This window comes from Ostrinia nubilalis, chromosome 30, assembly GCF_963855985.1.
Source record: "Ostrinia nubilalis chromosome 30, ilOstNubi1.1, whole genome shotgun sequence".
Lineage (NCBI taxonomy): Eukaryota > Metazoa > Arthropoda > Insecta > Lepidoptera > Crambidae > Ostrinia > Ostrinia nubilalis.
Genome location: NC_087117.1, coordinates 6,709,283 through 6,727,594, shown reverse-complemented (window position 1 = coordinate 6,727,594; position 18,312 = coordinate 6,709,283). Strand labels below are relative to the sequence as shown.

The window sequence follows — 18,312 nt, the reverse complement described above, 5'->3', positions numbered from 1 at the left end:
TCTATCATATAGATGACCTAAACTGAACTGTCCCACCAAACTCATTGACAGAGAGGCGCCACCATCGTTTAACTATATAGTTTCCAACATGGCAAAAATCGGAACCAGCGATCCGGTATTGACGGTGGCGCCCCGCTGTCAATGTCACGGATAGGACAGTTCAGTATATTGACCCCCGTATTCACAAACGATGCTTGCTTAAGTGAAGCAGCAAATCGAACGCACAGAGTTGAATAGAGCTCTGTGATTGGTTCATGTGTCACCCTGTGCGTCCACGCGCACTGTGAGACCTCATAGTATTGTTTGTGAATACGGGCGTGAGTCTATTTTATACATTTAATGTCAGTTTTTTACGCAGTCGCCAGTGATGACGTTTTGATGTATACTCGTACTTAGCCCCCCGACTAATTTTGTTACACATTTATCTGACAGATAAGTCCCTATCAGTCACTTTATCAGCAGGTATTGAATTTGAAACCTGTATTAACTGTGAATGTTTGTAATTTCTAGGCGGACCCCCCAACTTATGGGGGACAGTACGGGCCCCCGCCCCCCGCTTACGGGGCCCCTGGCTATGGTGCCCCTCAAGGTAAGGATATATCATGTATAGTCTGGTCCGTGAGCACGTAGAATTTTGTCCAATGACCCCGAGCTACTCATCCTTATCGCTCGCGCGTAATTATATTGCTGTCGCGACTGTGCGTACTTGTTTGTATGAATAAAATATTTTGTATTTTGTATTTGTATTTTTGTATATGATCTTGTATGAGCGAAAATATATGAGACTGTGCGACGGGCGCCCGCAGTGAGTGTGCGAGCGCGATAGAAACATAATTACGCGCGAGCGATAAGGATGGGTAGCTTGGGGTCATTGGACAAAATTCTACGTGCTCACGGACCGGGCTTTACTTAATATTTAAGAGATGCATTTTTTGAATTTTTTGACACTTGAAAAAAATCGTTTTAAACTTTCATGGTCACTATCATAATTATTATTACTGACGGGATTGCTACCATGTACGCTTGCAACAGTGCCGAAATATCGGAAACTCAATTTTAAGGATGTGAAGGCGAGAACCCAAGAAATACCTCCAGGGTAAACAGTAAAGCATGGGACAGCAGAAACAGGGTGAAATTAAAACCAGACATCGTTCAGATGTGCGTTTCAAAGACCTGAGATTGAAAAAAATCCCGCGTTTTGTTTAAATAGTAAGCGAAAAAAAGTAACTTGAAATACAAAATGTACAATTTTAAGGTACATGGTAGCAATTCCGTCAGTAATAATAAATTATTGAAAAAATCGATTACCTCAAATGGGAATTGAACCCCCGATGCTGACTTACTTAATACACTTGAAAAGCAATTTCGACGGGTTTTATACCCACTCTATTTAGCTCAGCGGTCAAAACAGTCGTCCGGCAATCGTAAGGTAGTGGATTCAATTCCCAAAGGTGGTAATCGATCTTTTCGACAAAAATGTGTACTAACATAATCGATGTATAAATAATAATACTAGAATACAGAATTTCGTATTAAAATAGTAAGACACGGGTCTTAACGCGACGTTTATTAGTACATAATGTAACTCATTAATAAACGTCGCGTTAAGACCCGTGTCTTACTATTTTAATTGAAATGGAACGCGAAAGTTTAAAATCTTATAGAATTTCGTATGCCGCAAATTCGCAATTTTAAGGTTCTACAGGCATTATTTAAGAAATTGTGTGTACCTAGATGATATCTTTAACTTTTTTTTTTATAAAAATAAAATGAAACAGTAGTTGCTTTGTAACATTACTGGCTTTTAGTAAATAAAAAAAAGATTACAAAAACTGCCATGTCGCCTGTTAGTGTCCAAACGATAAATTACTTTTTGAAAGCATACTTTTTAAAACTATTGGAGAGTTACGCTACCATTACACTAACAAAACCGAACCGCGTTTTATTATTCTGTACGTATCACTGTTCCTATTTTTTTAAAACTATTTTGGAGTGATACGTAGATGGACGCAAACTAGCGACCTGACCCCAAGTTATTTAAAATATACACAAAGTTTTTTGATGTATATTATTATATATATTTTTTATTTCATTTGCCATATCTTAACAAAAAATATACATTTTTAAATGTAATAACTATGGGGTAGTATTTTTTTTTGTCTTTTTGGGTTTCATATAATATTAACAATTACTTGGTAGTTTTTAATTTATTTTTAACTATAATGTATACTAATAATACTAAAGTATTTTAATGGACCATCACAAGGCGTCAACCGATAATTCAGTCCAACGTTTAGCCCAGTGTAGGGTTATAAATATCGATATATCGATGCAATAACTAATCGATAAAAATTTCATTGTTGGATTGACTCATTGGATTGTGTCGTGGATTGGCTCCTAAACTATCAATAATTAGTGATGCATGCTATATTTTTTTTGCTTTTATTAAGCCACTAGCTTTCCGCCCGCGGCTTCGCCCGCGTGGAATTTTGTCTGTCACCGAAAAACTTTATCGCGCGCGTCCCTGTTTCAAAAACCGGGATAAAAACTATCCTATGTTCTTTCCCGGGACTCAAACTATCTCTATGCCAAATTTCATCAAAATCGGTTGCGAGGTTTAAGCGGGCAAGCGTAACAGACAGACAGACAGACAGAGTTACTTTCGCATTTATAATATTAGTTGGGATAAGGTTGTTTATAGCTTACTTACTTCTAATCTTTTTGAAAAAATGTTAATAATTTTGTATATTAAAATATGACATACACGTAAAAGTTACCGGCAATTCTTTTTCTAATAATATCACAAAACTAAAAATTTACACTTTTGTAAAATCACACTTTTGGTACTACTTAAATAAAATTTTACAGAAAAAATATAGTGAATGAAAAAAGAAAAGATTTTTCAACGAAAAATTTACGTTTTTCTACAAAACAGTGAGTGTTGAATGATTTTGTATTTTAAAGGTAAGTTACATTGAAAATATTATGTGTTGTGCACTGTGTAATATACATCATTCACACATTTGGAAAAGGCACATTTATTTTTGTAAATTACATCAAAATCATAACACTGAACATAATAAAAGTTTGCTTTAATAACGATTTAAACTTTTCTCAAAATTGACACGGTGGTCTAGTGCTTAGAGCCTCTATCTGGGATCCTGGGTTCGATTCCCAAATGTAACACATACTCAACAAGAAAAATAATCTGTTCTCACAGTTTTGTTAAAATATGTAATCAACTTTTTTGCTTCAAAAGCCTGCAATTATTAAATTACCTACAAAATTTCTCTTCACATATTAAACACAAAAAATCCTTAAAAACATTTCTAAAAAAAAATCTGCTAAAGTATTTCGTAAAAATGCTTTCTATGACTGTGTTCTTTTAATTCTTTTATTTGTAAACAATTAACAACGTACTAACAAAAATAACATCAAATTGGTGACGGGTTTTCTTTGTGTTTTTAAGCTTGTGTATTTTTTTTTGTAATTGGCAAAGATTTGTGTATATTTTTCGTAATTGGCAACATTGTGTACGTTTTTTTTTTTTGGCGCAGGCTTCTACTGAGGGTTGACGTAGTTCGCTGACGAAGATTTATTGAAACACGTAGGTAGATGTTTGGTGTATACTTACACAGTATTTGGTGTATAAATATACAAAAATTTGAGTTTCAAATAAATTGATTCACGTATACGTCGTCGAATTGATTGATTGATATTAATATATTTGCAATTATTAAAATGAACAAAAATAATATTTAATTTATTTTTCACAAAATAAAACTTACCATTTCAAAAGAATTCTATTTGCTGTTGTAAAGCGTTAAATAATATAGTTTTGAGTTAAAAAAATATACAAAATATAATACAGTTATTAGTTTATAAAGCAACGGCATTCCTGATATTATATCAATCAATTTGACAGACGTTGTTTTCACACACAAGTAAAATAATATTTAATAATATTCTTAAAAATAAATTCAAGTAATTTGCGCAGTTTTCAAGCAATTAGTACATGTATACACATTCCATTCGTCATACAAAAATATATATTATATTATATTTAACTATTTGTATTACATTTCAGGTGCCTTCTAAAGTGATTGGGTGGAGTCGACTGGAAACTACAATGTTATTGTTATTATATCCTCTTACTCATAAAAAACAATTAATATAGGTGAGTCGCATAACTGAGACAGTGCCTAAGACATTGGTTCCCAAACTTATTTGAGACGCGCCGTTTCGACCATACAAAAAATCCGGGCCTCCCTCCTCCAGTCAGATTATTTATTGGTCGTATCGAGCAGTCTGGTATGCATTCTCTCAGCGGTCGCAGGTTTTTTATACTTAAGTACACAGATGACCCGCGCCCCCCAACGTCTTTGCGTCTCCCTATTTTGGGAACCAATGGCCTAAGGTAAGCGGCACGGGAGGGTGTTTTTGTGACGGCCAAACGTCAACGAGACTTCAGATTTGTGTGCTTAGTCACGTCATAATATGTCAATGTCACCCCTCCCGTGCCGCTTCCATACCTCAAGCACTCAGTTATGTGATAGACCTATAGTTTACAATCTCACGCGTTATATTATAAACTGACGGAGTTCACAATTTTACGGTGTCATATCCGCTAACACAAGCAAGTTGATTAATATTGAATGTTTTTATGAATAAGAGGTTAATTGTTTATTACGTTATTTTACTTATAAGCTGTCCATACATGATCTGGCCGCGAGGTTATGAATAATGAATCTTATTATTAAAAGTATAACGTTCAAATTCCACTGAGAGAACACATTTTCTGTCATTTACGTTGAGCTTTTGTAAGGTAAAAACAATTTCATCACAAATATTTTAAAAAGCTTACTATAATTTAAAAAAGGTAATTGAATGGCAATGAAATGTTGCCATTGTATAAAAAATGCAAAGAGCTGTCACTTTGACACTGTCAAAATTTGGGGATTTATTAAAAAGTTAGTGTTTCCAATTTAGAAAAATTCTCAAGACGCAAACTTGCCCTTCATATTTAATATTTAAAAGTACAATAACTTAATGAACATAATAATTATTGTTGTAATTCATTATTTTTATTCTTTAGTTTTAAATCACCCCTTTTGTAATATTCCTTCTTGACTTTTAAAATCATTTTGCCAAAAATATTATTAGAAGTAAGTTCAACCGTTCGGCCGTTTGGTGTAGTGGTTCAGAACGGACTACTATGCCGAGAGGTCCCGGGTTCGATTCCCGGCCGGGCAGAAATTGAAATGATGAATTTTAATTTCTGTTACGGGCCTGGGTGTTTTCTATGTATAATATGTATGTATTTACAAAAAAAAAAAAAAGTATTTAAGTATGTTTATATCCGTCGTCTAGTACCCATAGTACAAGCTTTGCTTAGTTTGGGACTAGAGGCGCAGTGTAAAATGTCCAAGGATATTTATTTATTTATAACCAACTATGTAAAACATATTTTTTGTTTTTATTGAACAAAAAATGTTAAATGTAAAAAAAATCCTTTTAAGGTGGAGTTTCGCTAAAGGTATTTATATACCAGTAATATAATTTACTATTTTTCCAATTATACTAATATTTTATCACTGATTGTTATATTAATTATAATTCATAATATTCCTATAGATTCAAAATTTTGTAATTTTAAGCAAAAGCATTTAAAAATATGTTCCTGGTAAGTAAGGCTATTGGATAACGCTACTAAGAATATTCCCAGGAACAAATTCATAATATTTATAATTTTCAAATTCCCAGGAACGTTTTTATAACCGGGAATTCACGTCATTCCCTAACAATGGATAATTCAGTGTTGACTTGGGATACTAAAACTCCTACGTTCTTGATTACCTTCGTTGCTGGTCCAAAGATAGTTTTAACAGAGTAAATACAAATGAGTAGGTCATCTTCATAGGGACAAAATTTAGCGTGGATTAGCAGGGTGCTGCGCCGAATTTTGTCAGTGTGTGCGCACGTGTGCGTGCGCGCCGCATACGTATTGGCGCGCTCACATACAAACCGCGCTCGGTGCGTTTCTATGAAGAATGACCTACTCATTTGTATTTACTCTGGTTTTAATCTCCGGGACAAACTTGACCTTCACTGGTTGGGTTTTCATTCGCGGTTAAGCTGTTGATCCTGGCTACACAGGAGTTGCAGCGGTGGGAAAAAGAGGTGGGAATATTCCCGGAAACTAAGTGGGAATGTACCAATCACTTTTATTATAATGACACGTCTCTTTTGGTTTATTTAATTAACTTTGAAGTATTAGAAAGTATTTTATGATTGGATATGTTTTTATTTGTTTAAAAAAATAATGTAGCACTTTTGGTTGTATTGAAAATTGTTTCATTGCATTTATTGTTAATATCTTTCTTATTTGTAATCACTTGGATTTAATAAATATTGTATTTGATGTTGAATAATGGGTATTATTTCATAGTTCTTCCTATTTGTTATTTATTAATACTGCGCAGTTTTCTTCAGAGTTAATTATTTTCATTTCTCATTTAGCATGTTTAAAAAATAAACTAATAATGAGTTCTAGATATTTTAGAGGTAGATAAACAAAAAACTTGTTAATTCATTAATTTCAATTATTTTTGCACATGTCATAGACAAGCACTAAAGGCGAACTTATTCCGTATACAATTACGTATATCATTATCTCTGGACTAAGCCTAAATTAGAATAGGCGTTGCTTGAAAAATTATCTAATCAATCAGCTGGAAATCAATCACAAAAATGAAAAATTATACAGGGTGTTAGGTAAGTGGGTATAAGAGCCGACACTAACCCATGTTAACATGGTCATATAAATGGTATGGTGAAATCAGAAATTTGATATCATCATTTTTTTTTTAATTTTCATACAAAATTAATTTTATAAAATCCGATTTGTATGAAAAATAAAATAATTAAAATGAAGATATGTATCAATTTTCTCACTTCACCATACCATTTATATGACCATGTTAACATGGGCTAGTGTCGGCTCATATACCCATTTACCTAACACCCTGTATAGCATGAAAAGCAAAAATTTGTGGTCTCTAGCTCTTCTGAAGGGGGTCAATTTACAAATATATTTTAATTCATAAATAATAAATACCATATATTATTTGGGGTAGACTGTGTCTCCAGGGCACAGCTAAAGAAGAAAATCCCTTAAGTAACATTTTTAGGTTTGAAAAATTTCCTGAAAATATCTTTGACATTTCAGGTTATTCCGCACCACCGCCTACAGCTGTGGTAAGTTATTATTTTAATTAATATGTTACTCTTTAAAAACATCAATGTTACGATACGACATTTCTCGATTTATAGAGTAAATTCAAGTTTACTACAGTTTAAGCCTTTAATTGGCATAACAATAAATAATTTTGAATTTGAATAAGTCCACATTTTTCGTTGTTTGTGGACCTAAAGACAAGGGAATAAAGTTCAAAATATGGTGGGTAATAATACATATATTCCCACTGCCGTATAAAGGGTTAACACGATCACTTTTGAAAACACATACGGGTGAATTGTAATATTTAGAACACTTCTTTAAAGTGTGAAGATAGTGACGCGTATTATGTAAATAAACGTTTCATCCTTTAAAAATAACTATTTTGCCTTCCAGCAAGGCTACACCGCAGCCCCATACGAAGCGCCCCAACAGCGCTCAGGCATGGGCACGGGGGCAGCGGTGGGGCTTGGGGTGGGCGCTTTGGCCGCGGGGGGGCTGGCAGGCTACGCCATTGGTGGGGGATTCCGCAGCGACAGCCCGCCTTCCGAGGTAGGTCACGGGTACAACCCGTTGTTCGACGGGTACAACCCAGCGTTCGATGTGGGGTACCCTATGGGTGATGGTAGAGATACGTTCCGGTCGGATTCTGAGAATACTGTGGAGCAACCAGGGAGTGTTGAAGAGGCTGCGCCGCTTGCTGAGTATCCAACTCAAACTGAGCCTGAAAGTCTACCGATCGAGAATTTGGCTATATCAGAACCGAAAGATAACGATTTCGATGGAGGCGATGACAATGATTATCTTGAGGATAATGCTGGCGATGGCGATGGCGATGATGATGATTACTTGGAGAATGACGATAATGATAATAACGATGATGGTGGCAACAATGACAATGATGATGACTATCTGGAAGATAACGGAGATGATTAAAAGGTACTTGGTCCTTGTTAAAGTATTATTTGGCTGATCAATAGTGTAGCGTCAGTTTGAAGTTCAGTATAAAGCCTAGTCTGCATTTATTTATCGCCGCAAGCTCACAGGTCACAAATAAAATATTTTATTCAGTAAAATAGTAAGACACGGGTCTTGACGCGACGTTTATTAATGAGTTACATTATGTACTCACGGCTTGACGTTTCGGCTGCGATGCTGCAGCCGCGGTCACAAGCAGACTGGCGGCTCGCTGGTGTCTTACTATTTTAGTTGAAATGGATCTCGAAAGTTTAAAATCTTATACTTTATTTCGTACTTAGGCCTTTTCCAGGGCCCTCATATACGTCCCAAATATAGCTTGCCTTACCACAACGTTGGGAAAAATATTATGGGCTGGTTTATTAACAATTTAATCGTTGTGGTATTCGTAGAGTCAACATTTTCTGCTTGGTTTGGTTCGCGATATATTTTTTTCTAATTCCGACTAACTTCTTCGTTGTGGCTTAAAATTTAAATATTACTATCGTAGGACTACAAAGCATTACTAATACTGGAAATTACTGGGAATTCCTCACGATTCCCGGGAAAAAATCAATACTGTTGTTACTAAAAAAACAAAATGTATTAAAAATTTGTTTTCATAAAGGCAATTTTATAGGTAAAGTCACCTATTAGATAATATATTAAGAATAATGTGGATTGGGCTTTATACAGTGTGAGTCACGTTAAAGTGTACATATGAAAATAGATGAAACTAGACCTATTTTTATCGACAAAAAAGAGGTCAAAAAATTTTAGAGATTTTTTTTTAATTTTTTATAGAATTTTTTTTCTTCCAATTACTTATTGTAAAGAAAACGTAATAACTTTTAAACTAAGCGGTATATCCTGATAAAATAAAAACAGTAATAATGCTTAATAATAGGCGATACTAAAAAATACATAAAATACACAAAAAAAGGCCAACAAATAATAAAAAACTATACTTTTTGAAAAAAATCTGCTTAAAAATTCGTGTTTTTTTGGTTATTTGATAAATTTCTCCAAAAAATGCCCCTATAACCGGGGGTTTTTATTACTTTGTATTATTCTCTATCGTATTACCTTCGTAAAACCAAAAATCGCATGTCTCTATCCCTATCACAACGTTTGCAATGATCGTTTGAACTAAGCCTCTCCGGGCGCGACATTCAACGCTTCGTTAACAACGAAACTGAAAATGGCTCTAGATTTGTAATTTTGATAAAGACAAGTTAGATTTCAAATAAAAACAAAAGATTTCGAAGTAAAATAAGCATTTTAGTTACAATTAAAATTGTCTCTACCTGTAGCGGAGAATAATGTTGTGGTAGGCCTTTGTTCAAACGATCATAGCAAATGTTGTGATAGGGATAGAGACATGCGATTTTAGGTTTTACGAAGGTAATACGATAGAGAATAATACAAAGTAATAAAAACCCCCGGTTATAGGGGCATTTTTTGGAGAAATTTATCAAATAACCAAAAAAACACGAATTTTTAAGCAGATTTATTTCAAAAAGTGTCATTTTTTATTATTTGTTGGCATTTTCTGGGTATTTTATGTATTTTTTCAATGTCGTCTGTTATTTAGAATTATTACTGTTTTTATTTTATCAGGATATACCGCTTAGTTTAAAAGTTATTACGTTTTTATTACAATAAGTAATTGGAAGAAAAAAAAATGTATAAAAAATTTAAAAAAAATCTCAAAAATTTTTTGACCTCTTTTTTGTCGATAAAAATAGGTCTAGTTTCATCTATTTTCATATGTACACTTTAACGTGACTCACACTGTATTTTCTTGAATGATTGCTTAGGGCTTAGTCATTGAATGCTACAAAAATATTTTATATGTACATAGCTTATAGTTTTTAATAACTAGACAAACGCATGGCAACATAAGTAAAACTGCTTCAAAACAGTCCTCATTTGATTTTGACTCATATTCTAAAGACAATTAATTCAGAATCCATTGGGGAAGTACTCGTAGTAAGGTGGGTGGACCATGGAAGGCCACTCTAACGATTAAACGCTTTTTATTCCTTTATTAACTGGATAAATGAAAAAAACAAATTATTAAATAATAGTTTGTTTTATTGTGTACCATATAAATCACTTTTTTTTAACCTAGCTTTAATCAGTATTCATTAAACTTAAGTTTTGTTAAGCTCTTCCAAATGGCCTTGCAAGCAACACGGCTCCAAACAAGGCCAATATTATACATCAGTCGTTCAACTTAAAAATAGAGTTGTAACTATTAATATATTCGCTTTTACTAAAACTAAATAATAAGCTCTTTCATTTAAGCAAAACATTAAATGCTCAATATATTTTTATCATTTATAAAAAACTCAAAGAACATTACTTGAACACCATCGTATAACTAAGAATATGTTAATGGAAATTATATAAAAACAGTAGTAATGAGTATTATATTGACATCAAATAACTTGCCAACGCGTATTATAATGAAATTAAAAACTTTTTTTTTTACCTCAAATGGCCTTCTTATGGGTCCGTTCTTTGTAAGGCCAAAATGAGATAATATGAGTTAAAAAGTTTAATAACCCTTATAAATAAAAATATTATAAATATAAAACATTGCTTTAACTGTAACGGTACGTATTTATAACTAAAAAGTAACTGTTCATATGTTCATGGTTTGTACATGTTCTTTGTAAGGCCCATGTACCCTAGCAAGGCCAACTGTCAAATTTTTGATGGGCCTTATAAGGAACCATTGGCTTTCCTGGGAACACTACCAATATTTTAACTTAAATCGAGGCAAAACTATTATTTTTTTCTTTAGTACCATAAACATATCCTTATACGACAATTCACAGTAAAAAAATATGAAATAATAATAGGTTATCTAACTAAAAACGTACGTTTTGCTGTGCGCGCGAATAACAATTGTAACGTCGATGACCGAAGTCCACGAATCGTGAGATCGCACTGCCACAATAGCGGCGCGAGCGACTCGCCGCCGCATCTGTGGCCTTGAGTTTGATGGATCTTAGTGTATAGCCGAAGGAATATGTGTTTTCATGTCAATAACTACGACTTTTTGATAGTTGGCCTTCAAAGGAGCGTGGCCTTCCATGGTCCACCCACCTTAGTTGATTTGCTAGATATACAAATATTGATCAGAAATAATTCTATTCCAGTACAATATATTCAAGATATTATGTAGTAATTAGTAAATAAATGAAGAATACTCACATATATTAATAATACTCAGAGTGATAGCACAATATTGTATTGAAGCTTATACTAATTTAGTATCATCACAGCACAAGTTTTTAATAGAAAAATAATGTATACAGACAGTTATAAGTAGAATAAGAGAATATAATAATAAGTATACAGGTGAAAAATGTATAATAATAAGATTATATGAAGATGGAAAGAAACCATGACATATAATAAATAAAAAACAGAACTGAAAGTAGAATATCTACAGTTATATAAATTAACAACTATGGGATCAGTGCCTACATGAAAAATATAGCGAAGTATGAAGTGATATATCGTTGAAACTAAGTCGCCTGACATTTGTAAGTACTCTGCCTACCGATATTGCACGACTTTGGAGTTTGGGATATTAACAATTTGATAAATGTGAGAAATGGTTTTTAAAAAATATGGTAAGTTGGTTGTTTTAGGCGCATGTAGACTCACGCACGCCTAACTATAGTTTGTAAGCTTAGCAATATTTTTGCGTTAATCATAGGCGCTTAACTCAGTGCCTGAGGTATGTTAGCGGCACGGGAGGCGTAATATTGACATATTATGACGTGACTAATGGACTCATATAATAAGTACTTCAGTGATGTTGAATTATTTTCATGCACGCCTACTTCTTTTAGGAAAAATATCTACGAAATCATTAGTAATGCTGGTAATGCGAAGGGCGTATGAACCGGTTTACTTTATGTTATCTACATATAACTAGCTGTGCACCGCGGTGTTACCCGCGGTAATGCGTAGCCTATGTGTTGTCCGGGGTGTCAACTAATTTCATACCAAATTTTATTAAATCGCTCCATAGCCGTTTAGCTGTAAACAAAGAAGTAACAAACATGCACACTTACATACTCGCAAACTTTCTCCTTTTTATTATTAGTGTGACTTCTTGTCATTGTCATTACTAAACTAAACTAACTAATCATTACTAAATATTATGTATAAGCTACTTAGTTTTTCATTGGTTGCAATAATCGTTTTTTTTTTGCATTTTGTAGCTTGCCGAATTTTACTGTACTGTAAAACTTTGCCGCAACCCTAACATCATTTACACATTAAGTAATAGTTTAATTTTGTTGAAGCTCTGCAATTTACTACTTTAGATCCTATCTGTGGACAATGGTGCTGGTTGCATTGTTACAAAATTTCAAATTATTAAGATTTAGTACATAAGCCCTCAATGTAACTGTTTGTTGTCCCAAATAAAGAGAAAAAAAAAAAGTGACAGAGCATACAAATCTGAAGTCTCGCTGACGTATGACGTCTCAAAAACACCCTCCCGTGCCGCTCACATACCTCAGGCACTGAGTTAAGCGCTAGACTTAAAAATGAGGCTGCAATAATGCGTGGTGTGGTTCATTATTTCATTAATGTCGGCCGTTTGGTGTAGTGGCTCAGAACGGACTACTATGCCGAGAGGTCCCGGGTTCGATTCCCGGCCGGGCAGAAATTGAAATGATGAATTTTAATTTCTGTGACGGGTCTGGGTGTGACTATGTATAATATGTATGTATTTAAAAAATAAAAATAAAAGTATATAAGTAGTATATCCGTTAAGCTAGCACCCATAACACAAGCATTAAGTTGCTTACTTTGGGGCTAGCTGGCGCTGTGTGAAATTGTCCAAAGATTTATTTATTATTTATTTTATTTATTTATTATAAAGCTGGACGCCATTAAAAAAATATAGTATGAAATGCTGGCGTTTGTAAATTATAGTTTTTGCATGTTGAGCGTTATCAATATCATATCGCGAATATTAGAGTGACTGTGTTTTTGTTGTCTTCACCTACACTTCACAAGAAGCGCTGTAAAAATGCCTTAATTTAAAGCTCAATATCGATGTTTTTCATCATTTCACAACAAACGAATACTACTAGTGTAAGATACGCACAGTCATGAAACCATGAATTAAAATTCTAATATTGCGAAATGTGCGGAAGGCTTCTATAACCGTATAGTTGGTTTTGATTAGAAGTTAGAACTAATCTGCTGTAAATATACTATACACTAAAATTGATTGGTGAAATTCGAGACTTCAAATTATCTGTTATCAGTTTGGGGCTTGATTCTGCCTGTATAGAACGCACAATATACAAGTTGTAAAATAAGGTAAAATCCAAGATAAATAATACTTTAATTTAAAAAAAATGTCTAACAAAATTCGTGTTACTTATTCTATTGCAGTTCGAATAATTACGTTTAATGCACAGACCCTGAACTGGTCTCTTTTTTAACAACCTGTATAAAGTGTAAAAATTGTGTGTAAAAAAATGCATCACGACGCCTGATACTGCATTGTGCACTTATGCGATTTCATTTGGCAAGTTCGTTTGTCTCAACCAAACGACGTCCACTGCTAGACAATGGCGTCCCCTTTTTGCCAAGTGCTAAGAACAATTTCCTCCGCAGGTAAACATCGTCGAGAGCTTCGGCGGCGATGACTGGATGGACTGAGGTTGTATACATAAGATCGTGGCGGTCACGGCGGTGGCCTTCGTCATGTTTGTCGCGAAGATCACTGTTGAAGGACTGATGATTGTGTGGGTGGGCTGGGCGAAGGACAAGTAATTGGAAGGTCTTGGGTAGTTGACACCAGTCAATGAAGTATTGTATTTGCTGTCACCAATTGGCGCCACTGACTGGTCAATAGTAGTTAAGACAGGGCTTTTTTTTACAGTGGCGCTACTATTTTAGCCACTAGTGACATGATTGAACAGTGGTGTCAGTCTAATAAGAGAACCTTACTTTACAGTGGCGCCACTATCTTAGCCATTGGTGACAGGATCTTACTTTACAGTGGCGCTACTAATTTAGCCACTAGTGACAGGACTTAACAGCGGCGCCCTGTCTTAGTCATTGGTGACAGGATCTTACTTTACAGTGGCGCTACTATTTTAGCCACTAGTGACATGATTGAACAGTGGCGTCAGTCTAATAAGAGAACCTTACTTTACAGTGGCGCCACTATCTTAGCCATTGGTGACAGGATCTTACTTTACAGTGGCGCTACTAATTTAGCCACTAGTGACAGGACTTAACAGCGGCGCCCTGTCTTAGTCATTGGTGACAGGATCTTACTTTACAGTGGCGCTACTATTTTAGCCACTAGTGACATGATTGAACAGTGGCGTCAGTCTAATAAGAGAACCTTACTTTACAGTGGCGCCACTATCTTAGCCATTGGTGACAGGATCTTACTTTACAGTGGCGCTACTAATTTAGCCACTAGTGACAGGACTTAACAGCGGCGCCACTGTCTTAGTCATTGGTGACAGGATCTTACTTTACAGTGGCGCTACTAATTTAGCCTCTTGTGACAGGACTTAACAGCGGCGCCACTATCTTAGCCATTGGTGACAGGATCTTACTTTACAGAGGCGCTACTAATTTAGCCACTAGTGACAGGACTTAACAGCGGCGCCACTGTCTTAGTCATTGGTGACAGGATCTTACTTTACAGCGGCGCTACTAATTTAGCCACTAGTGACAGGACTTAACAGCGGCGCCACTGTCTTAGTCATTGGTGACAGGATTTACAGTGGCGCTACTAATTTCGCCTCTAGTGACAGGACTTAACAGTGGCGCCACTATCTTAGCCACTAGTGACAAACCCTTACTTTACAGTGGCGCCAACTGGTAAAAGCAAATACAATAGCCCTCATTAACTTACTTTTTGACACACCAATATTTGATGTCACTAAACTGTTGATTGAATTCAAGCTACTGAAAATCGGATTTTACAGCAAATTGTAAACCAGATCGTTTTTATTCAGGCATCATTTAGTGATGTCAGATTTCTATTTAAAACTAAACTCGATTTTCAGGCTGACTTCAAGTGAACGAAGTTGTGTCTTGGTGTCAACTACTCAATATAAAAAAATGCTCAAAACTCAATTCATGACTATACAACAACCTAAATTCTTTAAAAAGTCCGTAATACAGCTTAAAATACTGTGAATTCTGTTCTATGATTGGCCTAAATAAAGGGAAAGAAATCAAAAACCTCGATCGAATAGAATTTGAGCCTCGTTCTTAAGAAAGTGTTTAAAAATTGACAATTATAAAGTGTTTATAAATTAAGAACAACTAAAATGTAAAAATTACTTAAGATCCTCCCACTCAACATTTTATTTTACTTAAATGCGTGCAGTGCCATTATTATGTAATATTAAAATATTTTATTATTAGTAGCCCTTTAAGAGACGCAGCGAAGATATCACAATGTCCAAATTTTTATAATATTATTCAGTATGTCAGTGTAAGTAGGCACAACAACAAGTATTAAAGAGAACCCCACATAATAATGTTTAATTCTTATTTTTTTCTGAGTCTATGCTATGTTAATATAGGTATAGTATAAGAGTGATAAACAAAGCCATTTATACTTTAAAATACGTATTATCAGATGTCCAATAACATGATTATATTTGTATTTACTTACATAATATACTTTTGATCAAAGAATACAAGAAATATTAATTAAAAAATAAGCACTAGAATTGCTTTTTCAACTTAACGTTATTATTTATTTATTTATTTTTATTTATTATTCATTATTGAGCAACTACATATTTGATCCAAATAACGTTTTCTTGTTATTCGTGTAATTAAATTATATTTAGTCAGAATAAAGCCAGTAGATTTCTATAATGACCTAGATACTTATTGTTATAAGTAATATCAAGCCTTTATATTAAGTTTAATTTAATTTAAAATCTATAATCATTATGTAAAATCAGCGAAGGTTTATTTGGTTTTGTAATGTCTTGAAAATATTTTATTGTAAAATGTAATAAGGAAATGTATTGTATAATATTTAAATAATATTTATAAATGTTATAAAAAACTTAAGTACAGTGTAATATGGTGTGATTGACAAAAAATATATTTATAGTATCGATAAAATAAAATGTATATATTTCGGCCTTAAATGCTAGCAAAGTATATAAATATAATATGTATAATATTTAATAATAATATGTATAAGAATAACTAAAATTCAAAGTAAATATTTATCTTCAAAGATTTGCTATAGTAATATTATATTCAATGTTGAAACGGTGAATAAAGAATATACTATATTATTTTTTGTATTATTAACTCATTATTTTAATACTTTTTCTATTTTTTATTTAATACTGCCATCATTTATATTATATTTTTTGTTATATTGCTATAAACAATTATTTTAAGTACACCAAAGATTTAAAATGGCAGCTAAGAATCGTCTACGTAGGATTTTCAAAATTTAAAGATATTAGACAATATAATATCGGAAGTTGTATGTTTGCGTTTAGATTATCAATAAAGTCTATAATAAATGTATCACATGTAAAGATCCAATGTTGCAGCGTTCATAAAAAGCACCACCAATCTTTTTATAAAATCAATCGCGAAGATCCTCATTGGAATAAGGTTGTGTTGTCAACTTTTTAGCCACTTTGGGTGTCACGAACTATTTGCTTGTTAACTGTTCCTACTATTTAAATATTTTATTTATGAGGTGACTGTTTCATTATAGTAACTTACTTATTACAGAAACAAAACTTTGACTTTTCCCTCATTCATTTACCAACTCTTCTATAATTAAAATGATTAAAAAACATCAAATCATAACGCTATTTTTAAATCCAATGTAATTTTACCCACACCGGCAACAAATTGTTATTTGTCGTTCCCGGGAACATTCTCAGAACGTGATTTTTCCCGGGAACGTTTCCTAATAGGTATCCAATCAACCGGAACATTATGAGAACGTTGCCAGGAATGTTCCTGACTTTAAAAATGTTCCTTAAAAAATTAAAAAAATGGTTTAAGTTAGGAATAACATCACAAGTATCTATTAGAAAAAACAATATTTAAAATCAGCTCATGTTTTATTTATTTTATGGGCTATGATTCTTTTCTTTTGTATCTGCTTTTGGAAACACTGCAATTGTGTGTTAAATAAATAAGTATTATTAATTTTGAATTTGTTTTTATTTGTATAAAGTAAACCACTTGGTAACATTTTTAATTGAACAAAGTATTTTATTTTTTAAAAGCTAGAACTATTTTACACAAAATATTTAAAAAAAATCAATATCATTAGGATTTTTTGCATTAATAAATGTTTTAATTAAGATAGCAAAGAATTATGTGTCAAAAATCTATAAATCAGAGGGCCGAGTGTGAGCTGTTTACATCAAACGTGAGCGCGTGTAAAAAATATATGAAAATTTCAGTTCTTGAAAGTTTCCGCTAGAGGCGCTGAACAATCCGTCATACATTTAATGTCTTTTTTTTACGCGTTCATCGCTCATTAGTGACGACATTTGATGTAAACTTACACTAAGCCCTCAGGATGGTATACATACTACAGTAAGTAAATAAGGTAAAGTTTTACCTCAGTCTTATAAAATGCAGTACAGGCAGGCCTCCCACAGGAGATCTGAAGAACTGAAGATCTTGTGAAGGTCGCGGAAGCATTTGGACACGGGCAGCGCAGGACCGTTCGTTGAAATCCTTGGGGGAGGCCTTTGTCTAAAGCCCGGTCTGTGAGCACGTAGAATTTTTTCCAATGACCCCAAACTACCCATCCTTATCGCTCGCGCGTAATGAGGGTTTTCGCGAATGAAAGATCCGCTAGATGGCGGGACGTGGATGTGGGGTCTGACTGCTGCGTGATTGGTGGATTTTGACATATCTGTCAATGTCATGTCAAAAATAACCAATCATGCAGCATTTGGACCTCGCGTCTACGTATTGCCATCTGGCGGATTTTTAATTCGCGAAAACCCTCATTATATTGCTGTCGCGACCGTGCGACGGGTAGAGATGGGTAGTGGGTAAAAACCCATTTCACCCGATTGGGTTAAAACTGGGTG

The 18,312-nt window shown here is 33.9% G+C and overlaps 1 protein-coding gene across 3 annotated transcripts in view; it reads left to right on the top strand.

The window, feature by feature from the left end:
- LOC135085968 (galectin-4-like) overlaps nucleotides 1-17,417 on the top strand; it is a 38,768-nt gene extending 21,351 nt beyond the window's left edge. Inside the window, exons 5-9 of one of the 3 annotated variants that reach the window (XR_010260242.1) lie at nucleotides 511-589; nucleotides 7,229-7,257; nucleotides 7,634-8,176; nucleotides 11,365-11,754; nucleotides 13,856-17,417. Coding sequence is in view for 2 of the 3 variants with exons in the window: in XM_063980751.1 (XP_063836821.1) it covers nucleotides 511-589; nucleotides 7,229-7,257; nucleotides 7,634-8,173 (648 nt within the window). In the remaining variant the exon portion in view is untranslated. The remainder of the gene's footprint in view (nucleotides 1-510; nucleotides 590-7,228; nucleotides 7,258-7,633; nucleotides 8,177-11,364; nucleotides 11,755-13,855) is intronic. The other 2 variants (XM_063980751.1, XM_063980752.1) reach the window with 2 other exon arrangements.
- Nucleotides 17,418-18,312: the final 895 nt, after the last annotated feature.